At 39.8% G+C, this 27789-nt stretch overlaps 1 protein-coding gene across 10 annotated transcripts in view; it reads right to left on the bottom strand.

Moving 5' to 3' along the window:
* The window catches only part of GRIP1 (glutamate receptor interacting protein 1), a 326610-nt gene that overhangs the window by 63534 nt on the left and 235287 nt on the right, over positions 1-27789 (bottom strand). For all 10 annotated transcript variants that reach the window (XM_052774398.1, XM_052774404.1, XM_052774405.1 and 7 more), the window contains 5 exons: positions 19612-19747; positions 18523-18668; positions 14997-15080; positions 14053-14128; positions 12522-12667 (listed from right to left, as the gene is read on the bottom strand). In XM_052774398.1, the coding sequence (XP_052630358.1) occupies positions 12522-12667; positions 14053-14128; positions 14997-15080; positions 18523-18668; positions 19612-19747 (588 nt within the window). The remainder of the gene's footprint in view (positions 1-12521; positions 12668-14052; positions 14129-14996; positions 15081-18522; positions 18669-19611; positions 19748-27789) is intronic.

Raw genomic sequence — 27789 nt, 5'->3', positions numbered from 1 at the left:
ATGAGATGATCTACTCTTTAGAACATTTCTCTCACTTGACTGCTTTTCAGATGACTTAGTACTACGCAGCAGGTGACTGATGAAGGAAAAACGTATGCAATCATTCCGATTAAAATCTATACCATAACACATATACTCCAAGTCATCTGAGTAAGACTGCATGGTCGTCTAATTCCTGCATTTCCCACCCCTGAAGAGCTGAACTGAAAGGAACTTTGCATAGACAAGAAAAATCTTTCCCCAATATACACAAAATCTTTTGGAAAAGTCATCACAAAATGCTGCTTCTCCTGAGCACACTGAGCTGTACCCTTTCAAAGACTTCCAAATGTGGCTAAGTCTGGGTGGATTTTCACTGGGATAAGCAGAAGAGACTTTCCCAAAAAGGGCTTTCTCTCGCTTAACCAGTACCTACTGAATTGCACATCCGTGTTGAGTTAGTGGTGCAAACGGTGCTTAAACTAGAAGACTTTTATGCTGGCAGAAGACATTTTTGTTGGTATAAACTGGGTGTCCATTTGGTGAGAACTGAGGAGGGGGGCAAAGAAGCACAGCTCTGCTGTTTATTTCCCTATGAGCAAAGCTCTTAAAATGTAGGACAAGAGCTAGATTTTTCTCCTTTGGGTCCTATTTTAAATCCCAGCTGAAATCAATGAGAGTCTTCCTACTGAGTCAGACGGGCTTGGACCAGGCCTTGGCTAACGTCATGAAAGGCACCTGAGAGCTGACCTAAGGACAGATAGTTCTTGTTCTCATCCTAAACGCTTCAGGTGAGAGCACACTGCGGCAGTGCCGTGGCTAGGGATTACATGCAGCTTCATGTGCACGCAAAAACTACTAAATTCTGTGGAGAGAATCACCTAGCAGATCATACTCAACAGTCAAGAGAAAACTATACATTTAGCTAAAAATGCAATTCCAGGGTATTTAATACCTGAATAAAGCATTTATTTTAAAATTAGAAAGTTAGATGTGACTAACAGCTAGTTATAAGTTTGCCTGAGCCAAAAATGGCAGGAAGAATTGCAGGGAGAATTTGTTTTAGATTTTCTTCGCAGCTATGGGTGATGTTGTGCCAAAATCATATTAATGACAGAGGGCAAACCACAGGCTCAGTGTGTCTGCAGTCCAGGTGGGGTTTTTTCTTTTCTTTTCTTTTTTAAATTTTTAATTTAAGCTGCTTGAAGCCTTTAGATTTCAATTAAGAACTCGGGCATGATGACCTGAATCAACAATATCTTTTGTATATACAATAAAGGATAAAGAACAGCCCAACTAGGAGTTTTTAAAGAAAGGGTTGAGGGACTTCCTAAGTAACATAAAACAAGTCCCAAAGCTCTGCCTCAAGGTGTACATATTAGCATCTTTTCATGTATGTAACCTTTGGATTATCTGCCAGAAAAAAGTGAAAGTAACCCTGTAATTCAGAGGCAATATGGGTTATAGATGCTTGTGCGTAATACAACAGGAAACCTTACCCTGGAAAGCCCTCTCTTTCTCATTAGCATCCCCATCGCTGCTCCTCCATTGTCTGCCTCTCTTCTCCCCAGAGCCTCACTGCCTCTGATGCCCTACAGCCAATTTCGTCGATTGGCAAAGCCCTACTCTGCTTCCAATTTCATGCAGGTAACCTCAGGGTCTGGGTCACCGCACGACTTGACTCACTTCCAAGAAAGAGTGCTTTTATACCGGTGTGGGTTCTGCAGGTAAAAATGCAATTTTATCAGCCAGGGAAGAAATGTCTGGAGGCACAGAAGAGGAAGGAAAAAACCTCAGCTTGCCACAGCTTTACCTGTAACCTTGGGAAGCCATCATATCCTTCATTACTCATCTCTTCAGGAGGGCTCAGCACTCTTTTTTTGGCTGCAGTGAGCCATGACTTTTCTGCTCGTGTCAGAATTGCAATTAAAGATGAAACCGGTGAATGGTCTAGATAAGTACTCTTCGTAAAATCACTACCACCCTCTTCTCCTCCTCCAAGAAGAAAACCTGCAGTAAGGTGCTTGCCTTTAGTTTATTTTGAATGCACGTTCAATTATTACAGAAACATCATTTTGTTAGGGTCCTCCAGCACCTACACTGAAATAGCAACACGACCAATCAATAATAGCTGTCAGAATATACTGGCCAATTTCCTTACCAATGAAAATCATGAGACTCACAGAAGGTCAAACACCAATAACGTGAGTCACCAATGAATTGATTAAAAAAAGAAAAATCCAATGATTTTTTGGCTGAACAGAGGCTAACACACAGAGCAATTTTTATCAGTACTGTTTTCCCAAACCAGTCTGGTAAATACTGAGTTTGTAGGCTATGAAATGATCTCTTTAAATGAACAAAGCATGGTAACCACGCATTTAGGAAAAAGATGCAAAGACAGGTTATTAAGGGTATTTAAAATTACTGTAGGGCAATGTGGTTTGAACACAGAGAACATAACATTTCACTCATTGTACAGCTATGCAACACCATCAGAAGTGTAATTCTGTGTTACAAGATCATGTTGTAAGATGTGGCACTGGTGCAATTAACTTTGAGTAACTATGTTGATTTCAAGATAAACTCATTCAGCTTAGATGTTGATTTTTTTTTTTTCCCTACCTACACTTCCAGCTCACAGGCCTCGGTACTGCCTTCTCTGAGCAGTACACATCTTCCATGTGCTGAATACTACATGGTGCAATCTCACAGGATCTGCTTCAGATCTCATTCACACTGGTTTTGCACTAGAACACCATTAATTGAGACAGCTCATATTTAGGCAGAATACCTACAAATATTCATACTTTAAAATCCATCCTTCTTCAGCACAAATGTCCTGTAAAATGATGAATGAACCATGAACTTTAGTGTAAAGGGATCAAAATCTGCCCTACTGCATCCCAATTTAACCTGTTAGTTTCTGGCCAGTACAGCTGTTCCAGGAAATGATCTGAGGGTTTCTCAGGCTTTCTCCTCTTGGCCTAACCTGTCAGGCACGGTCTGGGTGTGTGATACCGATGAAAAAAAGTCAAGAGGATGGAGTAGTTTGGTTCTGGATTTTTTAAACACCTCCCTCAGGGAAAGTCTTGGGAGACATTTAGCGTTTTCCTTTCCCTCAAACGGAGGCAGGAATGGAGCCTTTGCTGCTGTTATTTCCTTAGAGATGGGCCCTTTTAGAAACAGCTTCTGGGGTTACAGCCCAAGTTCTCTCTAATATAAAGAAAATAAAATCTGTCCCTTATTCTCTCAGATGACTGCAATGCCACTAAACCAAGTCCAAGGAAGAATTTTTTTAATTGGTTTCTTTCTGATTACAGAGTTTCTCTTGCACTGAATTGCATGGCACATGCGGAAGATCCTTTAATCTCCCAAGAAGCTTAATTATCATCCTCTTTGTAAAACTTTCACACCTGCACTCTGAATTTAAGTTCTTCAGCTACCTGCTCGATTTTTTTTTCAGAGCAGCACAAATCAGGATACTTCATTATCCTTATTAGTCTGCTGTTGACCAGCACACTAAGTAACAGATAAGCCAACTTACTGAAAGACCTCTTGACTAACTTTCAGCTGACCGGAGGTACGAGCATGTAGTAGAGATGGCAATTCTCTTTCATGCTGCATTTCACGGCACATCTGGATAGCCCTCATGCAAAGTGGAAAAATTTGATCAATCCTTTTTTCTCATCTTTTACTAAGTATATATGAGGGTTATTTGCTCCTTCCCTCTGCTTGCTTGGAGCCTGGATGGTGGACAGGAGAGGTTATTACAGCAATCTCCTCCTTCCATCATTTGTTTTTACATACTTACTAAAAGAAGCACAATAGCCTATTTTATTATGCAGAGGCTGCTTCCATTTGAGGATCCAAATCCTTGAACTAGCATCTAAAAAATTCAGACCACATGCTTTGTGAGGAGATAGGAGGATAGATTAGACAGGCTCTACTTTAATGAATGCCCATCATGAAATACATTAGATATTTCAGACTTTTTTTTTTTAATTGTACACTATTTAGACTAACTGCATATGAGTATGTTTCACCTTCCTGACAAGTCTTTGAAGACAAATTTGTCCATTACTTTCAGTACCCAGTAAGTAAAACAGAATATTTTCATACATGAAGTGAAAATTGGAAGATGATACACCCCCCCCCCCCCCTTTCCTAGTTATTTATGACAATTAAATTGTACTTTTAGTTTTCTGTTACAGGGACATCTCATTTCACCTTTACAGTTTTTCCTCCCATACAAAGCAATGTTTATTAAGCTGCTTTTAATGAGGCCATGGTTTCAAAAGCACTAGAGAGAAATGTTAATTGGACCTGTTAGAGTAATTTGTAACTTATATGGTTCAGCTAAACTCCATTTATTTCTCTTTAGGGATGATCAAGAAGTCTGTAAAGAGAGAAATATCTGTAAGATTTATGAAATCCTTGTAAAACATAACAACTCCTCCCTTCTGTAATCATCTACTAGCAACATGGCTATCAAACTGTGACAACAAATCACAACCAGGCAGAGAAAAGAAAGTAAAAAATTCTATAGGGCAAATATACTTGGGAGTGATAGACTTTTCTCATTAAAACATCTTAATTGCTTACAACTTGGCCACAGTTCAATCATTTGCTGTGATTTTTTTCTTATGATGGTTGCCTCTCTCAGGCTGTATTCTTTTTCTTCCCTTAGTTATTTCAGCTGAAACAGGTCAGCTGTGTCTGAGAACATCATTAGGGAAAACCATACTGTTTTGCCCCCCCCCCCCCAACTCTGTAGGCTTTATATTATATTTATATATTTATATTGAAAATTCATGTTCTCTGTGTGTCTCCATTACCTGACAGATCTGGCACAGAGAATCAAGAGAAGAGCCAGGAGGAGGGGAGAGTAGGAATTTTTGGGCAAGAAGGGGAGGAACTGAGGTGAGAGGGTGATTGATCTGAAAAGAAGCTGTAGTACAAGAAACTTGGGAATGGTTTGCTAAGAGACAGGGACAGGAGAAAGGGCTAAAGGGCAGGCACGAAAACTGCAAAAGGCCTTTACGGAAGGAAATCAGCAGTGAGAGAAACGTGTTGGAAAATTACCTAAGCCTTCCTCGGCAAAAGACAGCAGAAAAAACTGGGCTGTAAGGAGAAGGATTAGCATGTTGGGGTTTTAGGACCTTCTAGAAAAGAAGACTCAAACTAGGTCAGTAAGGAAAGGGAAAATCAAGCAGCTGCTGGGAAAAAAAGACAGTAATGCAGCTAGGACCACGGTAAGAACAAAGAACAGAGGAAAAAAGCGTCACGCTTGCATGAAACAGACAGGAAGGAACAAGGGATCCTGAACCTTTGCAGTTCTCCGCTGTCAGCAAACATCTTTGAAACCCACTGGTCCCACGTGTCTCTCAAGTCTTTTCTGGTCCCCAAGAACCACGTACATGCTGTGCTGGACAGCTAGTCTGACAACCCGGCTAACAGGGAGCAGGCTGATGGGCTTAATGGTTCTCACTCTTTTGAGGAGCTATTTGGGTACAGACATAATGTCAGATAAAAAGATTTTCCCACAGAGAAACCTAGGTAATGGTACATAAAAACATGTCAACACTGTTAAGGATGTAAGCTCACACACATATTGGGAAACGACAAATTGACAGTTGCTTCTGCAACACAGTGATACCACTCATGAGATAGAGAAATACTATTTTCTTACAAGGCCCCATTACACAACTCTTTCACTACTCAACAGTCCTCACGATGAAATGAGTGTCCTGTCCATAAGACAAAGCACTCTAAGTTTTGAGGGAGCTAGCAGTGAATGAGTTGGCTGGGAGGTGTATAAGGCCTAAAGAGGGAACTGCAAGAAAGAGTAGAAGGTCATGTAACATGGAGGAGACACCCAAGTACTGCTTTGAAGTACCAGATTCTCCTTCTGTCACAATTTCTGTAAAGGCTAAAAAGGACATTTAAACTGTATTGGTCACTAACTGGAAGCATTTTCTTGTTTCACTAGCAGCAGTCAGCAGCAATATCACACAAAGTATTGATGAATCAAGAACTGGGTTTTGAATTTGCCAGCCCAAAATGCTGGATTTTTTTTTTTAAACTGTAATGCCTGTTCACCTGAGGTTTCTATGCTATCCATTTATCTCAAGAGGTGTTAAAAAGGTATTTATCTTCCTTTTAAACCAGGTAAATAGCATAGATTAAAGCAGGCAAGCAAGCAGGAACTGATGCCTGCCTGACTGATATCAATCCTCTTATAGGCTCATGATGAGACTCAGTGAAGCCAGAACGTCATATTTAGTAGCAGCATGGGAGATGAAGGGTTAAAAGGAATAACCTCCACTTATTGTAAAAAAGCAGTGCTGAAAGCCAGAAAACCTGATAGCAGAAAATAATCACAAGCCTCAGACTTCTCTGAAGGAAAAAGCATCTTTCGGTGCCAAGGATAAGTCATATAAAACACATATCTTTCGCTAGATGAAATCCTAACAAGCTAGCACCACAGAGAGAGAACTTACCCATTGTATACATCCACACCCGACTGTCAGTTCATATGAATGTCCCTGATGCAAGCATCCAGCACTGACAGCAGAAAGCACAAACAGTGTGTTTGATAAACAAGGAACTTGTACAGTAAGATGAGAGACTAACATGCCATACCATGTAGATTCAAATATCTGCTTAGTTTGCGCAGTGTGAACGTGAATTGTGCATTGGCCTCCATGAGAGAAAAAAAATCCCATGTTTTACCTAGTGACACATCTGCGAGTGGGTATTTCTGAAACTCTTAGAGAGATATGTCTGTGTCACCTTCTGCCTTAAGAAAGAGCCAATACATTTGGAATGACCTTGGGACACTGAGGTTTTCTCCTTGAGATCTGCATATTGCCTGAAGCACTCAAACTGTGGCAGGATTAGGGCCTCAGGAAAAAACCACCAGGAAATTAATAACTTTGCATTCAGACAAGGATCAGGGCAGTGCCTTCGATAAGCCTGTGGTCACATACCGAAGACAGAAAAAAACCCTCAAAATGAATAGCTACATAAAAAGGTTATTATCTCTCCTCTGGGTCTTGTGACTGTATTGCATGCACACCTAGCTGGACAGAGACTGAGCAGACAGTCTCAATCCTGACATTTCCCAACTGGCACGCTCGACTTTTTGACTTCAAACATTGTCTTCTAGCATAATTTGTGTATGTGTTTGTGTAGCAGTATTTAGAGTAATACTTCAACTAATACAGCTATTGTGACCTTTGCTTTGCACATGAATTTTCATTCAATCTGTCTCTGAAGCAACATAAGAAAGGAAGCATTCTTTGAAGGTTTAAGTAACTAATTCATATTTAGAATTTCAAGGGATCTAGGTCTGTTGCTCTGTGACAGCCAGGAGACCTGCAGTTGCAGTCAAATGCTAGAGTACGCTACCTATCTGTTCTGTCAAAGACTTGTAAGAGACAAAGTAAATGTTAATTTTAAGTTTATAAAGAAACAGAAAGAAAAAGGCAGTGTGGAATCATACAGGCTTCCTGACTTTCCTTCAACTTTCAAGGTCTTGCAACATTTATAAGGTTTATGAGGATCTTGAGTCTGTCCTTGGAGTCTCTGGAGCTCGTGTTCCTTGGTCTTGTAAAACTCTATAGCTCTTAAAGGTCTCCACAGCTCAGGATACGCTTGAGTGATACTGCTTTATGAAACTTAAGGGGCAGCCCTTAAGTTTTTTTTTCTCCAGTATTTCTTGTCTTGCACAAATTACTGAAAGTCTACACTGGATCACAGACTACCCCACCTGATGTTTAAACTATGCAAGCTTTCTCTCCCTAGTGCTCTTGTCAGGCAGAAATACTGAAGGGTGAGGCAGATTTCTTCAAACGTACTCTCACAAAATTGGTATGGCCTTTTGTTTTTCTGGGTTTTTTTAAATTGTTTTTTTAATGGATGAACTTAAAAAAGGCAAAAGGCTCAGACAGTGTTGGTTAAACTGCTGTCAGACTTACTAGCAATGAATTTGATTGCATGAATAATTCCCTTTCTAGGAAGTTCTATCAGTGGTAAGTGTTGAGTTCAGAAGATTGAGGGTGTTGCTCTAGCTGAAGGTGACTGGTTCTATGTCAGGGTGACGCTGGTAGCTTGGGACTAAAAAACAAGCTGACCATATCTGTTTTGCAGAGAACAATTACAGGGTACCACATTCCAGCAAATTTATTCTGGCTCAAATAAGTGCCAGAACTGTTAAAGAAGCCAGAGAAACATATGGAATTTGAATGTGCAATATGTTCCTTCATTTCTGAAGACCACAGAGTGGTTTGAACTAAGAAACACCCGGTGAAGAGATGAGAGAGAAAGAGGTTGTGTCTCTCAGGTGTAAACAGATAACAAAAGCTTACTTTTGTGCCAAAGTCTTGGCAATAGCTAATAGTTTTGTTTAACTACAGTATCCTTGATTCAAAGATTACCCCAGCAAGAACATCCAAGATTTAAAAAGCAGACTGCTCAAAAGCTCAGCAGCAGCAATTTATGAACTAGAGTTACATAAAAATGTTATGGGCCAGAATTTAAATTCAAGGTAGTCTTTACCTTTGAACTTTTCCAAATGCTCCCTTTCAGAGTAAATATGGAAGATGACCCAAGCAGATGCAACCCCAATTACAGAGACAACAGAGAGCCTAGTAGCATCATGACAGATTTTGGAAAACCTGAAGGGAAACTACATCTGCTCTACTTCCAAATAAATGTAGTGATAAACTTTTATTTCTTGTTTTGACAGGGGCAGTGTGAATCTCTGTCTGCAGCTTGTTATTAGCATTGCATTCTAATTCTCTTTCTTACTCTGAGGATGCCTGACCTATAGCCTTCAAGCTGTGAGTAGCTTGTTAGGACACTCCACCCAGACCACTGCCAAACAGTGAGAACTTTGGTCTTCCCAACCTAAGTTTATAACTTGGAATTAATATTTGCTGTTTAGTTGCCACAGGAAAAGATTCAGGCTCCAAAATCATTTTGGCAGTGGCAGCAAATCACTGCTAGCCACCACTCTGCCTCTACTCCTTCCCCTCCAAAACATGAGGGGCACAGGTGTAGTCTTATGGCGCAGAGAGCTGCAATATTCAGACCTCTCCCACCACTGGATGAAAAAAAGGTGATCCACATGACCATAAAGGTTGGACACTTCAGGTGTAAGGATTACAAAGAAAAGTGATAAAGCCCACAAAGTTTATGTTACTTCCACACAGTTGTGTGTAGGGCAAGTCACCATACCCATCTCCTCTGCAAACTCTGAAGCGGAGCATTATTAAAGCCTCACAAAATTAAAAAATGCAGCTAGTTTCCTCTAAAACCAAGGAGGAGTACAAGCAACCACATTGCTTCATGATCGGAGGAGGTGTTTTGGAAAACAGACATTTGGAAGACTGCTACCTCCGCAAATTCAAATGTAACTTTTATCAGGTTATAAAGTATTTTCTCAGAAATTATGTTTTCCTATTTTCTTCAGGGATTATCTTGGTATTTCCAAACTCCTACTATTTTAAAGTCTCTTTGAAACTATAGAGCAGTACACTCCACCAACCTGGAAACATTTTCAGCGGCGGGGGGGGTGGGGTGGGGTGGGGTGGAAGGCAAACCAAAACCAAAAACCCAAGAAGCTGAATTGACAAGTTTATTTCCTAGGACCCAGCTGAGCAGGATACTTCAGGATGTATTTAAGCAAGCACAAGTGTAACCCCAGCGTTCAACGGGACTAGTCACATCTCCTGCATTATATACACACTTAATTACCCTGCACAGAACCCCTTGATGCTTTTTTTACTCCAGTTTGTCTAGGTTCCAGAAACAATAAAATGTTCAAGCTTCCCAGGTGACCTCTTGAAGACTTCAGGCGAAGGAACTAAACTTTGAGAAATATAGCACCTTTGAAACAGCTTATGCTTACAGGACTATAAAAAGTCAGTTACACACTACAGGACTGTAGCTGAAAAATAGTTCAGGATTATTTTCTTCACCTAGTGTAACCTTTTCAAATCAAGTTCCAATTTCATGCTATCAGAATACAATTTATGGCTCTTTCCAGTTGTGGCCACATGGAATGATACTTTACAGGATATAACCATCTGTTAACAGAAGAGAAGATATTAAAGCAAGTAACGGTACAATCACATCTCTATGAGTAAGACATTCTACTGAAAGTTTATGCCAGGAGGACCCTATAGAATGCACCAGACTTTTATATAACTTTTGGATTGTTGTCCCCTCTCAGCAGGCTAACCTACTGAACCAGTTTCAAGCATCAGTTACTGATAAGCCACCTTCCCAATGCTCTTCCTCTTGTTTTAGCCTATTTTCATATTCACATCAACCCTGAGGTGGCATTACAAATAGCTTGTCTTGTGGGTAACAAAAGAGTCAAGGAACAGAGCAACATTTCTGTAACTCTTAAATTTCTGTTCATGGCTCATACCCTTCCTTTCATGTTACTCCCAACTTTGACTTCACTGCTCTTGAGCAGAACTAAGTGAAGATTCAAATCAGTGCTATTTTCCTGGGCCAGGAATCGATGGGTTAGGATGGGTGGTTTTCAGCCTTTGCCCCATAATCATAACATAACTGCAAAAAGCAAAGCAAGCTTCCCACCACTTTTCATACCACTGCTGGAAAACTATGCAGGGTGTGCAAACTGGAAAAAATCAAAACCTACTGGGGGCTAGATAAAATCTAACAAAATCATAAGGCATTAAAAGAGAACCTTACTGGATCCCTCCTTATTTCTTCTTGCAGACACTGCAGGACCACAATCCCACACATTTCCCAGTGTTCGATATTCCCTTTTCCTTCCTTCTTTCTGACTACACAAGCTTCAGGTTCTTCTACCTCCTTAAGTTTCCATAGGATAATGCCTTCATTGCCAGGAAGGCAGGAACAATAAACCCAGATTTGTTATAAGAACAAAAGGGAGATAGCTGCGTTTATTCAGAGAAAGAATGACATGAAGAGACTGACTGGTAGGTACTGCCTGTACCGTTACAAGCCTGCAATTTCCAGCTAAGATCTGTATCCTCCTGCACTGTGCTCTATCCAGATAACACTGAAAAGAAGGTTCCTGCCTTGAACAACTTGCAATTTAGAGCACAACAGAACTTCTCATCATGTGGTCTTGTCCTCACACAAACCTGCAAAGATTTCTAAAAGATCCTCAGTGAAATTGAGGCTGATTTCCTCCCTGCAATATACAGGAGAATGGGGATGGGAGTTTTCTCTGAAATAAAAGCCTTGCTGGGAACTTTGTCTGTCTAAAGCCAGGGATTCTTTTTTCTATGAGATCTCGCTCTTAGAGGAAGTGGAGTAGAAAGAATCTGGTTTTAACTGTGATGATAAATAGGGTTTGGTCATCCACCATCTTCCAAAGAGAAGAGGAAATAAATGAAAACACCTAAATTCTAGTTCTCTTCAGGTTACAAGGTCACCTGCCTTTCCATTTTCTACACGGAAAGTTCCTGCCCAGATGCCGAGCTGACTCCACCTTTCTGGATGTGAATCTTGCACGACTGTCCAGCAGGCCTGCCAGACACCATGCAAACCTGTCACTCCATTCTTGATAGTTAAGTAAACAAAGATATATATATATTATATATTTATATATATATATATAAAATAATAATAATAATAATAAAAACCCCAACTGTGACTTTGAGAAAAACAAAGAGGCCTGTTCCAGAATAAACAAATATCTGACATTATTCTTCTAAGTATTAATCTTTTCTAAGGCTTTGAAGTTTGACGGTGCTATTTCACAAATTCCTATGAGGCTGCTTTACTGCTATGCTAGAAATCTGACTGTGGAACTGAGGAGGAAATGAAGAGAAAGATCCCCAAACAGAGAAGAAATATTTTAGTCCGACTGGTGAATATTTCTATTTCTTGCTGCCATGAATTTTCTGTATCTTGCAAAAATGGAGGGGATATGACACCTTCCAAAACAAATGGAAAGAACTCAATCCCAAATCTGTTGTGAAAAGTCATCTGCTCTCCTTGACTTTCCAGAAAACCTCCCATATCTTCAGTGAGCTCAGTCAAAGTTTGTATAAAGCCTAAGCTCATTTTTCAAGCCGTGATTTGCCACCTCTGCATTTCTTAACAAACTTTCTCTTGCCCATACTTTTCTCTGTGGCAGTTTTGTGACTTTTTAATGATGTCTTGGCCACCTAGCAACACTGGCAAAAGGCAAAAGAATTCCTGCAAGACCAAGGAAACCCCTCTTTCATGTGACATAGAAATGCTTACTCTTCATTAACCTTTATTATAAACTAGTCACTGGAAAAGTTACTTTGCTAGAATCCACACTATGGTTTCACTCTGCAAACCATGAAATGTCAGAATGCTAAATTACAGTAAAATACTGCTCACCTCCTTATGAACCCAAGATTAATGACACGGTGCAGAAGGGAATAGCAGTGCTACTAGGAGCGTAACAGGTCACGTTCACTTCTAAAATAGCTCATCAAGAACAGGCAGCAAAACATCACAGACGGTTCCCAGAACTAAAGCCCCACTTCTCAACCTACCCATCACTGAGACATCGTATTCAACCAGCAGAGTCGCCTCCTGTCCGCATTGTTTGAGAATACTCATGGCTTCAGCATGTGTCGTTCCGAGCAGTCGGATCCCATCAACACTCAGCAGCCTGTCTCCGGGTTTGATTGTGCCCTCTCTGAAGGGAGATTAAAGGAATGATCTTTATTAATATAAGATAAATTGATTTGGAGATAATACCATTTTTATGCAAAGCCATTCTCTCACACCCGCTCTGACATCCATCCCTCTTGCCTTAACACTTAACATTTACTTTGATGGTGAGAACGTTCAGAGGGCGCAGTGGAAAGGAAATTGCTTTAATTGGAAAGTCAGCGACTGGAAAACGGCTTAACACATAGCGAAATAGTCAAGTCATGTTAAATTGCAACTAAGTATAGCTTCTCCTTCAACATACGCTTTCCTTCTGCCTTGTCCACACAACTCCTCTTTCATACATACATAAACACCTCTTCCCTTGATATTTTCTTAAAAATAAATACGAGGTGCAAACACATGGGTGCAGAAACAGATTGCAAAATATGAATGTCCATTTACTGATTTTCTTCAAAAATATCCCTTATTTGGATAATTCCATTTTTCTTTTCTTCCTACCTAAAAATAATTTGGCTATAAATGTACACTGTCTCCCAGGCATATCTCACAACGTATTCGTAATCATAATCATAATAGAAAGTACTAACATTGTCAGCTCAAGAACTGGAGAGAAAAAAAGGAAGCAAGGGGGATGAGGGTAGGAAGAAAGGGAGGGACAAAAGACAAACGCTCTCTTGAAACATTTGCTTCTCAATTAATGTTTCCAAGGTCAAAAAATGTCGACATAGGCTACAGAAAATCAGTCTGCTTGAAGGAAATTGCCCTTTAAGTTTCTTTAATGGTTTAAGGACATAAATGCCATTTTTGAAAAATGTAATTCATACATACAAATAAAATGAATATTCTTTCTTTATATAGATACAAGATGGTATTACATACAAATATGTTCATTGGGCCAAAACATAAATCTGTACTCAGAAGCTGTCCAGGTGAAGGTATGTGTGAACTCACATATGCAGCTATGTACAAATGTCTTAAAAGAATAATACACCACCACCCAAACAGATGACAGTATTTTTCTGAAGAGCAAGAGAAAAAGATTGTGGTGTTAGAGTATAAAAAGCATGATTAAGAGCTACACCAGTTGTCCCAAGGCTACACAAAAATGTCCTCTGACCTATCGCAAGCATTTGTTCTAATTATTTTAGGTTGATTTTTGAAAGTGTTTAATGGGTAAGTCTTGAAACATGCAACATACTAAATTAAAGTTCACACACACCACGATGTGCCAAGCCTCTGTGGTTGCCTATTATTGTTATTATTATTACAATTAAATACATAAACCATGAATTTCAAAGGAATGGGTTTGAATATATCTCCTTCACTCCAAATTCTAATTTCTGTCTCAAATAATTCACCTATTTCCATTTCTCTTTCACATGTACTCCAGAGAAAGATGAATTGTACCTGTCAGCAGGCCCTCCAGGTCTAACACATGTTATTACAACAGGACGAGATTTATTTCTGTCATCGTGTGCTCCACCTAGAAAGGGAAAAGTGAGAGAAAGCACACCTTAATTCTATGCTTTCTATGAAAGCTCATTTCCAAAAGAAGAGCCTAAATCTTGCACCATGCGCACTTACAGATGGGCTAAAAAGATCAAAAAAAGGCCAAGCCATTAATATGAAACTCCACTGAATTTTATCTTAAATAAAATCAACCTACTGTATGGTATAGATGATTCTTTATAAAATATTTCTACAGAGTGATTCTTAATAAATGTATATTCTTTTTTTAGAACCTCTACTCTGCAAATGTGATCTCAGTGTGAAAATCTACTGTTCTGCAATGTTTGCTGCACAGAGAAAAAAAAATCCGTATTTCATGTATACTCAGAATAATGAGTGGCCACTAAGGAATTTATATATTAAATTAAAAAAAAAAATGTGTTTTCACTGAAGAAACTAATAATTCGCCATTGGGTTATATTATTTAACAGCTGCATCTTTTCTTCTGTTCTCTCAGTCAGTGATAATACTTTTGTTGTACACTTCAGACTATCAGCACGATTAATCAGATTTCATACCTGATTTATCCAAATACTACATGTGAATCTTTTTTAAGAACTACAATCTTCCTGCTGATTTCAGTGGTAGCAGAATCTGGTTTTATGTGAACTGAACTTTGTCATGTTCTTGGCATAGTTCATTAATTACTGTTCTTCCACAAACAAAAATTAGAGCGGTTAATAAAAGCAGTACATGAATGAATGGAAAAAGTGATACATAAATCACAGAGATTTTTACAAAGTGTAAGCCATAAATTTTGAAATTATTTCTTAGTGCCATAAAAACTTAATGCTTTTTTTGCTGATTTGAAAAATACAGACAGTTCAAATTTAATAACTCACCTCTTATTACAAATCCGAAAGTGTTCCCCTCTTTATGTAAAGTAACTTCCACTGTTCTAAAGATGAGACCTGATCCTTGTACAGCTAAAAGAAAAAAAATAAAAGAAAGATTCCAAAACTTAATTATTATTATTATTTTTCTAATTATACACACAGATTTGCGCCTTTTCCAATTTAAGCTTGCTATTGTGTTTCTGATCATACAATTGGAAATACTCTACTACAGAACAGTCACATTAAAGGCCTGTAATTAAATACAACTCATCCTCTTTTTGAGAGAATTTTGAGCCAGATATTTTGCAGATTGCCAACAGTTTGGAAAAAGAGCCATAGATACATGTAACAGATGAGGAATTTGAGCCTTACTGTTTACATTGTGGTATAATTTTGCTTTTCTTATAGTTACAGAAGAGAGTTAGAGAAGATGGAAATATACAGTGACACACAAAAACGACAAATTAAATTCTTAAAGCTACCTATGGAGTTGGTTGTTCAGCCATGAAAACATTTAGTTGTATTGCTTCAAGTCAAGACAGTCAAGATTTTTAGGTCTAGCTCTAATCTCAGATTACTAGATTAAGATGAAAAAAGTATTTTGTATCATAAGGATTTGTTGTTTCTTTCCTTTTTCAAAATGTAACATGCTCCCTCATCGTTGTTGAGTAAAAAAAAATCTGTGACTTCTAGTCGAGTCAGTATTTTCTCTGTAAGCACGAGAGGAGTGGTGCACAGCTGGGTTAGGAGGCGAGAATCCTAATGCACAGACCAACACATTTGGGTGTGATAATCCACTTTACAGAACTTGAAACCACCACTGTTAAGAGACCAGTGGCCAGTTTAGTATTAGCTTTTACAGGAAAAATTTTGGCAGGGTGCAAGAACTGCCTTTTCCAAGGGAAAAGGGCACTGGGCAAAATCACATGCACGCACGCTTCCCACCTTCCAGTAATATACTGCAAACAGCACAACACGCGTAAAGATTAAGAAAAAACCCTCTATAAAACCCATGTTCTGTGAGCAGCAGAACTAATGAAAACTTACATCCTTTAATGCTCCTGCCTGCAATAACCAGAGTTTCCCCGTCCCCCGTTAGGATACCCGGCGGGGGCAACGGACGCTGGGGAGGCACGTGCTGCCGGCCACCGAGGGCCCCAGGAAGAAGCGGTACCCGCTCCGTGCTGCGAGCGGCCTCTCTGCGGACTGACTCCCCTCTTTGGGGACTCGCTCAAGTGTCTATTTCCATGAAACGTACCGTAATGTGTTTTTTGTTGGAGTCTTTCAATCCCTATTAAAAAAGTTACTACAGGGAACCAGAAGAACCACCCAGTGAAATCACAGAAATCTCGTTTCCTTAGGGAAACAGGGGAAGGATGGCCCTCCAAAGCATTGCTCTGTATTGCAGTAATTCCTGCTACAGCTTGAAGATCAGGACCATGTTACTGAAGTCCATGCGGTTGTTTCCCTTCCAGCTAGAAACATTTTATTGACTGAAAAGCACCAAATTATGGGGAGGAGAAGACAACTCTTGCCTGCATTCCTACCAACAGACAGCAGCCCTGCGTGTAGCTCAAGCTGAACCCACACTTCCTAATCTGCTTGGTGTGGCCTGTACCTCCACTGGGGACAGAAAAAACTGTAGTTCAGGAGCAAGGAATGGCACGCGGCGTCCCTTCACTTGGGCAACCACCGTTCAGGTGGCTGTCCTTCCACCCCAGCCTCAGCCTGGGAGGGGAAAGAAGTCCTTAACCTTCAGCAACAACAAAAGGCAGATGCGAGGCTGGCACGGCTCACGTTCCAGTTTAAAACGTTGAGGTGGCTCGTGCTGAAAATAGCAGCTGGATGCTCCTGCTGTGAACACCGCTAGACAGGGAAGGAAGCACTAGGGAGAGTGGGATTACTAGTGCTCAGCCAGATTTAATCCATCATTATTAAAGTACTGACATTTCCCTACTCTGAAACCATGGCAGTCCTTCCTCTGAGGGGGCAACCATGAGAACAACAGCAGAATTTCATTATGCATGGGGCAGGGAAGGAGGTGCCAGGACTTCACCATGTGTTCTCCTGGAAAACTTCTGTGTATAACGAAGGCACTGTGTCTAGCTTGTTCACTAGAAGTTAATGGGAACAGCTAGACTGCTAATTATCTCCAACTTTATTAGCTATGCTTGTATAAAGAGGTCAGAAATTCCAAGGACTTAAAGAAAAAGCTACTACTGCTACTGTAATTTAGCATGTCAAAATCCTGTTTTAGTGGACAGGAGTGGCACATATGCCAAAAGCGGGTGAAATGGAAGGAAGCCCACTTGATCAAGTGCAGAACAAATAATGCTCATAAAACAATTACATCTCTAACAAAATAATTCTGAACTCAGCTGACTTCATTAACTCAAATACTGTGTTTTTCAACATGAAGTTCCCTTACCACAAGCGAATACTAATCAACAGAGAACATTCAAAACGTATTAAGGTGGTTGTCAGGAGGTCATAAAAACAACCAAATATGTAATTAGACTAACTCTCCAGCTGCTAGAAAGCAGTGGGGAGTTCATCTGCTTCTGAGCACCAAAAAAGTGATGGATTTTTTTGGCTTCTATTGTGAGGAAAGTCTTTATTTAAGGAGACAAGAGCTTCCTAGTTGGCTCTGCAGATTTTTCTGGCCAAACACCAGCAAACCACATCTTCTCCCCTCCAGTGAGCAGCGTGAAGGAGCACAGACTCTTTCAAAGGTGCAACCCCCTTGGTGCCAGACAGCCACCTGCCATTCACTCCTTCACTTTAGGTCCCAACGTTTCCAACTCACCGTTTCTCTAGCTTTCCCTTCATACCTGATAGCCTCAATTCCCACTGATTTCCTCCCACAGACACACAGACATAAGCACAAAAAGAAAGAGCAAAGGAGGGGCAAGGAAAACATTCTGTAGCACTCTGTGACTTCAGCGTCAGCATAAACTTGTATTTTGAAGACAATCCTGCTCAACTGTTTCAGTCACACAATTCTTGCAGGTTTATATATCCCCATGGCCTACCCCACTGGGTCTGCTGCTCTAGAAATGAGATGTTGCCCAAAAGTGATGCCAGAAAAGACCGGAAAAGTCCCAGAGTATGTTGTTTACCTGGGAAAGCGGGAGGGTGCTGCAAGTGGAGAGAAAGAAGTCAAAGGCAGAACTCACAGATATTCATTGGTCTCATCTCAGAAGATCTTACTGTAACAAGAAGGATTCTCTTGCCCTGGAATCTACCTAATCTAATTCCCAGTATTCAAAATTGTAAACAAACAAACAAATAGTGGAGGTTGACAACTCTGTCATTGGTGGGATTTATGCTCCTAAAACACCTGAGCATCTCTGAGAGCGTCCCCTTGTACTGCTAGTTCTTTCATACTGCTTCCACGCTCTGCGATAAGTCAGAGGAAGAAATTATAAGAAAACCACTGCTACCAAAAATGAAGATAACCAACCACGCCCATCTCACTGCTGACAACGTCTGCTATTCTGCATAGGTTTCAGTTTGCTCTGCTATTACTTACAGACTGGAGGCAGCTCATACTCCACTTCTAAAACAACCCTCTCGCCAACGTTCTTGAGCAGGCTGATGATCTCATCGTGGCGAAATTTGGTCAGGTTGATTCCATTCACAGATTTGATGTAGTCCCCTACATCCAGCTGGTCACTCCTAGGAAAATGTACATATTCCTTTTGTTAAAGACAGATCTGCTGGACCAAACTAAATCCTTTCAATTACTATTTAGTGATGGTAAGAAATATTTCTTCCATTCCTCTAGATTAAAACAAGTTGATCTTTCAAACAGAAAGTGGCACTTTAAGAATCTAGTCTAGCTTGTTAAATAATAAAAGAGGAACGTTGTTGCATTATTAATTTCTGAAGTACAAAACCAGCTGTACGATAAAGGAGTTGGATGATTTGATTGGTTTGGGCATAGGATCAGGGAAATCGTCTTCTTCATGTCCCCATCCTTCTCTGTCTCTTTGGGAAGCATCCAAAACTATGTTTTTTGGACAATAGTTGCCTTCTCAGCTAACATCACAGCTACAGGAGATAGGCCACAGCCCAAAAGCCTATGTTCTGCTCAGTTACTTGGAATGATTTAGCTTTACCTTTACTTTTTGACTTGTTTCACTCATGAGCAACAGCTTTTTTGTTTCCACTGTAGTAGGAAGCAAGGTAGCTATGACTTCAGACTCTTTTTAATCTTAAAGCCAGCTGATGAAAAGGTTTTTTTAAAAAATTAAATTATGGTAGTACTATGATTAGTTTTTCCATTTTATTTTTTCCTCTCAGTATTTTATGCTTCTTCTCTCACGTTTTTGTTCAAGGACAGAAAAATAGAGAAATAAAAAGTATATAATTTAGAAGAAACTTAATTAGTCTTACGATGACTTTCAAATACCTCATTGGTATTTCTAGTATTTGTCAAAGTAGCCTTGAGGGAAGAGGGGGACCAGCTGTTGCCATTTCTCTCTAAGCTTCTCTGGTCTGATGGGCTGCCATTATAGATGCATCTAGTCACGTATTTGTTAGTGACCTTTCTGATGCGGTACGTATTTCTGAAGCAATCACATCTTATAATGCATTTTGTGGCTTGAGATGTGGTTACCTAGCAGCGATTCCTCCTTGACGAAGGTTAGATACTCTTGGTTTCCCATCCTTGTCGATTCCACCCGATACTGTAAGCCCCAGGGTGGTGCCTTCTTTTTTCATTAATTCAACTATTGTTGAGCCCTTGAATTCCTCTGTTGAAAGAAAATTATTGGCATTATTAAAATTTAAGTGATAACACAGATGTTGCCTTTCTAAAATGTCATCTACTTCCCAAGAAAATCATTGTCTATGTTAATAAGAAATAACGTGTACATCTGGAGATTCTTTATGTTACAATTCACAAGTTCTGTCTGCAAGGCTCTGCATATAGATAAATCTGAGACATATGTTCTGTAAAATGTTATTAAAAACTACACCAATGGGCTAGTATACTATCCAGAACCAATAAATACAAAGTCTGGCAACACTTACAATTAAAGATAGTTGTTTCACATTTTTTAAAAGCTATCTTTTCTCATTTTCTGCTTTCTCCCTCTGAACCCTATGTTTTATAAAGTACTTCAACTGATTAACAAAATAGAAGGGTAAAAGACACAACAATATAACGGTACTAGAAAATTTTAGATCCAGACTCACTTTGAGGCCACTAGTAGATGTCAGTGTTAATCAAAACAATTGAACATAACAAGAATCCAGATGGAGATTGAACGTATCAGATCTTAACAGTTTTATTCCTTATTCTTACACAAACAAATCCCCACTATAATGCTGTGAAATCTCTACAGAACACGTATAAAGTAAGTGAAGGGCTTTTGTAGTTACAGTTGTATATAAAATTTCCCTCACGTGCTGTCTAGGACACCCTCTCCTGCAGTTTGCCCATTCAGCATTCTTGGAAAATGCCAAGCTAATCTCACAGACCTCAACAAATGCAGGTCACCTGCAACGGAAAGCCTCAGGGTCTCGAAAAGAGATGTCATTACTGCATGTGGCCGGACAAGGCAATCTACATACACACAGTTCCAGCTGGGCTGCAACTGTTTGGAAAGCAATCATACCTCATGTCCAACGTCTCCAGTCAGAGAAGACCTATTAAAACCACCAGCTGTCAAGATATTCTGGAAAAATGCATGAATTCCTAAAGATCCACCCAGAAAATGATGACATCCTGGAAGGATCATCCATCTCTCTGGTCATTTCCATACGACTGAGAACATAACCTAATACATTTTGACCTCAGAATGAAGAACAACTGCTCTGAATGAGAACTGCCAAACGTGAGCGACACAGAGGTAATGGTGGCAGGCAGGGAAAAATATTCAGAAGAGCCTCCAGCCCTGCCGGAGTACCATGCAAACCTTGGTAATGCTTCTAATAGGGTTAACTACTGAATCTTTTGCAGACATAGCATCATCCTATGCAATGTTCCTGCTCCTCTCTAGGTGGCTGACGGGCTCTTCTTTCCATTCTGGCTGATAATGACCTCACTTCAGTTATTCACATTTTTACCATTATATAGCATGACTTAAGTGTTTGGGCAAAAATTCTCCTATGCTTATGAAGCTTCTACTAAGACAAAATTCTGCAGTGTATTTGGTCAGCAGCATGGGTTGTTGAAATAAGTATTTAAAAAGTGGAAGGTATATTTGTAAAAAGAGAAGATTACAAGAGACTATGGGACTGTTCAAAACGTGTCTCTATTCAGTCAGAAGCAGACAGTAGCACAGCCACCTGGTGTGTTCTCCAACTTGGCTGAAACCAAACCATCATTTGGCATCATTTGGAAGCTATTGAGCTTCCACAATGTTTGCTCACATCTGGCCTCTTTGACGCTTCAGAAAGAACAGATGTGATTACCTGCATCTGAGCATGTAGACACGTTGCATAGCTGTAGGAGACACTAGGGACCAGAATGCTGCTTGCAGTTTTATAAGAACCTGCAAGTATTCATAATGATTACAAAAGTTACATCATGGTACTTACTGCAACCAAAAATACTGTATGCTTGCACCCATGATGCAACCTCAGCTGCTTGGCCGGTGTGTCACACTTTTTTATTCAGGGTTTACTCGATTCTTGATTGTGAGATCTGGAGTTAAAAGGAAAATTCCCCTCTCTCCCCACCTCCCAAACTGAATCCTTCCTTTGTACTTCTCAGTAGTACAATCTGGTTCTCAGGACCATCCAAGGTTTTTTCTGCTAACAAATACTTTGCCAGAACACGTATAAAGGACATCAACAATGCACTGCACATGCCTAATCTTTTGCCATAGCATAATACTGCCATGCGTTTTGATTTTTTATATAGGTTCTGAGTTTGCAGTCCAATGCTGGGAAATACTCTGCTGCCTGAAGTGACATGTGGAACAGATGATCCATGCAGTGTTTTAAGCTAGCTAATGATTATACAGTTCTCTGCAACTACTGGCATGGAAAGTAATGACCAGGCTTGTTCCTTCTCACCATCTATTCTGACAAGTTTCTGTATACCTATGCCAACAGAACAGGGACCTCTAAACACTCTTCTTCGGTAGGCAACAGGGAAAGATGCATGAACGCTATAAGGGAGTGGAGGTGCAAAATGCTCATTGCTAACTGACAGATGAGGTCATCTAGCAGTATGCAATAGTTTCATTAGCTTTGCCCCTCTGAAAGATTTTGTAGCTTTTGTTGTACATAATCATAGCAGTGAGAAATTGAACTACCTAAGCTGGTTTTGCTTATAAGAGACTGTTATCCCTGGAAGTGCTCTGAACCAGCCCATTCGATACCCTAGTCTCTCCATTTTTCATTTTTGCTTGCTTAAATCGCACATGATTCCTTTTCTTATAATGCTATACATTACATGTTTACTCATCTGCATTGCTTCAGCATTATTATGACAGACTAACCCCACTGGAGTTATGGAAGTGCCCAATACCAGAACCACCCTGGGACTCCATTTCCAATCCAACAAGCAACCACATCTGTACACGCTATTCCCTAACTAATGCAAGGTCAGTCTCTATTCTCTACTTAACACAAAGCTATGCTACTCTTTCTGGGTTAAAAATCAAACTACTTCATGTATCACCTCACTCATAATTCATTACTTATGCCAACCAGCAAACTCCTAATTAGTTAGAAGTCTCTGGGGTCTGTTCTTTGCTACATGTACTCCCAAGCTGCTAATAACATTAGCATAGCCAGCATCAGAAGGGAAGGCAAAGATGTTATTTCCAGATTTCTTATAATTTATGAATAAACCAAGAATTGAATTTACAAGTCTTTTGCTTAGTGGTAAACTGAATATAGAACATGAGCTTAAGAAACATCTTCTTACTCCATAACAGTTTATGAACTATCAAATATCAGAACACCACTCCTGCAGTACCGCTCTGTGATATGAACCAACTGCATTATTCTAAAATGAAACCGTGTAGAGAAAAGATGGTTCCAAGTCTATAAAAAGCCCAAATCAATACCATTTTACACTTCAGCAGGAGAAATGCACTCGAGAACTTCTTCCCCTCCCACCATTAACAACTCCAGCAGCACTCAGCAAAACGCAGCTCACACTGGCTCCCTGCCTTCCCTCTGCGCAGATCATTAGATCATTTAGATCTCCAGTTCTGTAAGGTGGAGCATACATAGCAGCTAACTCTAAAGAAAACATTACCCTGCTGTTGTTTTCTTAATTCCTTGTCTGGATGCTTCTCTTCAGTTTGCTGCTGCAATACCATAATTGTGTGTGCCTGACTTGCAGCAGGTCAGTTGGTGCAACAAGACTATGATCGGCTCTGCAACCTGGAAGACTACAGGGATATTCAACACAGCACGAGAAAACTTCAAAAGATAAGCAGGTGCTCAAATACAAGACTGGGTAAATCTTACTGTAAGAAGATGAATAAATGGAACAACTTGCAGGTAAGTAAAATCCAAGAAATACCATGTGAAATTAATTTTTCGTCAAGGAAAATAGTATCATGATAAAGCTTCTAGAATTTTATACATGATCAGACTTTTTGTAGTTTCCTACCTTTTGATGTGTGTAAATAACATGTTTTAATGAATAAAAAGCATGGAAAATACATTGACTCATGAGATTGCTGAACCTGGAATATACTCACTTCTTCAAAACCAAAATTAAACACTAGACTACAGAAGAGATTTTTTTCACAGAACAACATGTGAAAGTTGAGAGAATTCTTAATCAAAAGTTTTATCATCTATTTCCTATATTCTACAATTTTATATCTTAATTTACATGTTAAAGTAAGACCGAAAAACATTTGCCCTCATTCCAGATATTGAGTATCTTTTTCATCCTTCTGTGAAAATTTCATTTTAAAATCCAAGAAAATGCCTAAAATCTACATGATCAGGTTAAGTGCTTGTATCCTCCACCTAGTGAATGAGTTTGGTCAGCGCAGCCAGGACAGGGCATAAATGGAACTTAACCTAAAAGTAAAAAAATACTTGCTGTCATTGATCGTTTCCTACCAAAAGACATACATAATCAATAAGTAAGTAATTGGTAAGTCTGTTGAAAATACAGTCAAAGCTGTCCTTGTATGGATTTTCCCTGTATGTCAGCAGAAATTCTGCAGAGGAAACATTTCGCTTTACATTCCAGTAGGCATCTCATGGCTTAATAAGAAATCACGTAAAGTCAATTGTTAAGAAACAGCAGTTTGTTACGCTGGGGACATCACATCTACTCAATGTTTCAAGTCCTGTGAGTAGGTGTATTTCTCTGAGTGCGACAAGAGGGATGTCAAGAGATGATGAACATACTCTTCCTTGTTGCCCTTTTCATGACCGGCTGTCACTAACTCCTAAACCACCTAAATCTGTATTAAAAACAAGCAAACGAAACCACATTGGTGAAGAAAATCTGAAAACTGAAGCTGACCTTAACCTACTTTGTGCCGCCTCCTCCGGCCTTTGGAGGGACAATCCCCAAACCAGTCCTAGTTCAGAACCCAGCAACCCACAGCAGAAGACACAGGGGTACCACGAGGTGCATCAGAGCACATCTGGGAGGCACAGCACACTGCAGTTACCAGCGGACTGTACATTTAAAACAATGCCAATGCAGGCTGCCTTGGGTCAGCGGCCAGGCTAACATGAATGACAGCTTGGATAAATGTTGTAAAGGTGAAACGCTGTGCTATTTTCAGTGAAAGTAAGGGAGATGCGTAAGGCTCTGGCACTTGCAAAAAAACACCTAAAATAGACTCAGTTTATACCAACAGCTATTTTGTTTGTGTACAGGGCATTAGGCAATCCTTTTTTCTTTTTTTTTCAGCTGTAAGAGCATCTACAAGATAACTTTGCCACTGCGGAAATACTATCTAAAACACAAATACCTTCCACCAGTGCTTATAAACTGGAAAAAGTCTTGACTGTTGCCTGGCCTAGGCATGACATAGAAAAGCAAATAATGATATTTTATGATCAACCACAGGCCATGATATACAGGATGTGATCACATAACTCACTGAAAACACCAGGCTTGCAGGACACGGCAGCACAGCTCACATCTGGGTTCATTGGTTTTCCACCTAAAAAGAGCTTAGTTCTTGCACTACTTGGTTTTGGGTATGTTTTTCATATTCTAAGGCACAGAAACAGATACCTTGGCAGCCAACTCGCTCTAAAACAAAACTGAGGCATGCAACAGGGGTGGTCTTCAATTTAGCATCAAACATAAGCATTACATTTGAAACTCTGTTTATAACTAAAAGAACTGAAATTAATATAAATATCCCAAACCTGAAATCGAATAACCACCAACTGAAAGCCAGTAAGAGACAAAAAATGCCTCTTCATTCTTGATGACAAGAACCTCATCAACTTCTTAGCAGAAGAGTATTGGAAGAAACACCTCATATATGACACAGTTATCGACACACACCACAGTAACTTGAGTCATTACACTTCCAGAGTGAAATGTTTAGCAGGACTGTACGAGTACGACCCTTTCTACAAAAATACGCCACTCTTTGTGGGTGTGATAAAGAAAAACCCACAATCAGCTGTTGGAGAACTGCATTTCGTTTTTTACAGTGACTAGAGTTAAACCATTATTACTTTCCAAAGGCTTAACATCTCCATCCCCAGCCTGCAGTGCAGTTCTAACAAACTGTCCCAGTGCTGCTCCGGCAGCGGCACAGCCAGGCTAGCAATGGCACATGTTCAAGAGCCAAAATCCTGCTTGTGTCTGAATCCACCCTTACAGCCAGGAGTGGTAGAAAACATTTGCCACAGAGGCCACAGTCAGAACAACAACAAGCCCTTCCCTCTCTACATTTTCTTGAGATGGCTGGTGACAAAGCTTATGGAGGAATAAAATGAATGCAACTAGTAAGGAGATATATGAAAATATTTTTTTTTTTTTCCATTCCACCTCGTTTTGGACTGTGTGGGAGAGCCCAATGGTGTGGAAAAGCAAAATCACAGCCACCCAGGAAATGTTTAAAACAGCCATGCCATTTTTGGAGGAGTTCTTATTTTTAAGGTATCCTTCTGTCAGTTTTTGCTCATATGCTTCCTGTTTTCTTAATTTGTGTAGATGTCCATAAAGGTGGAATGTAATACAATGCAGAACATCTGTGTAGAAGGAAATTGAAAACATACACCTTTTATAATCCCCTATTATAGGTAAAGAATCAAATTACAAGCTTGAATTCTTGTAAGTATATTGAAGAACAATCAACATATTTTAATTAAAATGCATTTAGAAAGTAAGATGTTTCAAGTTCAAGTGTCAAAACTAATAGAATTACTATTCATAATCCCTGAGCAAATCTTGACAGAGAAATTCAATTAGAGGAAAAATTATTAATAAAATTATAAAACATTAAAACATCTGGCTTCAGCAAATACGAATACTTAATATATCACTGTAAGATGCAGATTTAGAGGAATCACAACCAACAAAACTTTTTTTTTTGCATTATTATCTACAAAAAAGTTATTTTTATCCCTGACATGCCCCCTTGCAACAGGGTTGGAATAAAGATGCAGTGTGAACTACAAACTTGCTCAATGATGTAGTCTAGTTAAAGCACATTTATTCCTTGAGCTAGCTGTGAAGTTCAAGCGTTTTCATTGATGGCTTTCTCTGGGAAAGTATCTACGCTATCCATTGATCACTACCTGCATGCTTGAAGATTTGCAACGATCAACTCTCTTATCTTTGGGTAAGGACCTGTTCCACCTTGAGACACTTGCTAGGTTTCAGTAAGTTCAAGCATTTTTCTGCTTCCACATTATCTGTGGTGGCAGTCAAATTCCTGAACATGTGCGGGGCTCAAAGCAGCTCACTAAACTGTCAAGGTGGAGCTTTCCGAAGCAAGGACATTGGAGTGTAGGACAAAACAAGCACAAAGATGAGCAACTTGATGGTCTCAACCTTCACAACCTCTTTAACAGACATTACAGGGCTTTCCAGAGCTCAAACCGCTTTGCTTCCATACAATGGCATTTTTTTGCTTGGGTGGGGAATGGGTAGTAGAAGATACTTTTGAGCTGAAGCTTATACCCATAGTTATCTCAAATTTGTATCTCCCACATGAAACAAGTGTCTGCTTTTGAAAATTTTGCTTCATCCTATAAGCAACCAAGTCTTAAACTCAAGAATGGCTTGTGCATCAGCAGTGCTACCCTGAACACCTCTGCATGTCTCTATTAATAAACACTATGGATGAAGAAAGGACAGAGCTCCATGACAACATTAGTCTTCTCTGGATTTCTGCCTGAACTGGATGAAGGCTTCAGTAACCCTCCTCCCTTGCTAGTGGAAATTCTGCTGTGCAGAACAGCACCAGAACTTTGACATTGATGTGGTATTTTGCGTTATAAAACTTCTTCCCATAATTCTGATGGATTCACTTCCAACTTCCTCCCAATTTCCTTTATTGAGACATTAGCACCAAGAGAACTCTTGCTAATTAGTGTTTATTTGTACTGAGGTGATACTATTCACAAAAGCATGACCTGACTGTTTCAGTTTCTCTGCTTTCTACAGTTACCAAAATGGATCAGGCAGGATTGATTACAGGATTGATTGCACTTGTGCATTTCAAGGCAGGAAGGAACCCCTGAGAACAATTCTCTCCCTCATCTCCTGAGTGACACAAGCAGAGAAACGTGATACAGTGATATCTGCAGCTACAGATTACCTTTTAGAAAGATATCCAATGTGGCTTTGAAACCATCAGGTGATGGAAAATCTGCTACATGTGCA

The sequence above is a fragment of the Harpia harpyja genome, chromosome 23 (genome assembly GCF_026419915.1).
Source record: "Harpia harpyja isolate bHarHar1 chromosome 23, bHarHar1 primary haplotype, whole genome shotgun sequence".
NCBI classification, from domain to species: Eukaryota; Metazoa; Chordata; class Aves; order Accipitriformes; family Accipitridae; genus Harpia; species Harpia harpyja.
The sequence above is the reverse complement of the archived record's forward strand: the minus strand, read 5'-3'. Positions and strand labels throughout refer to the sequence as shown.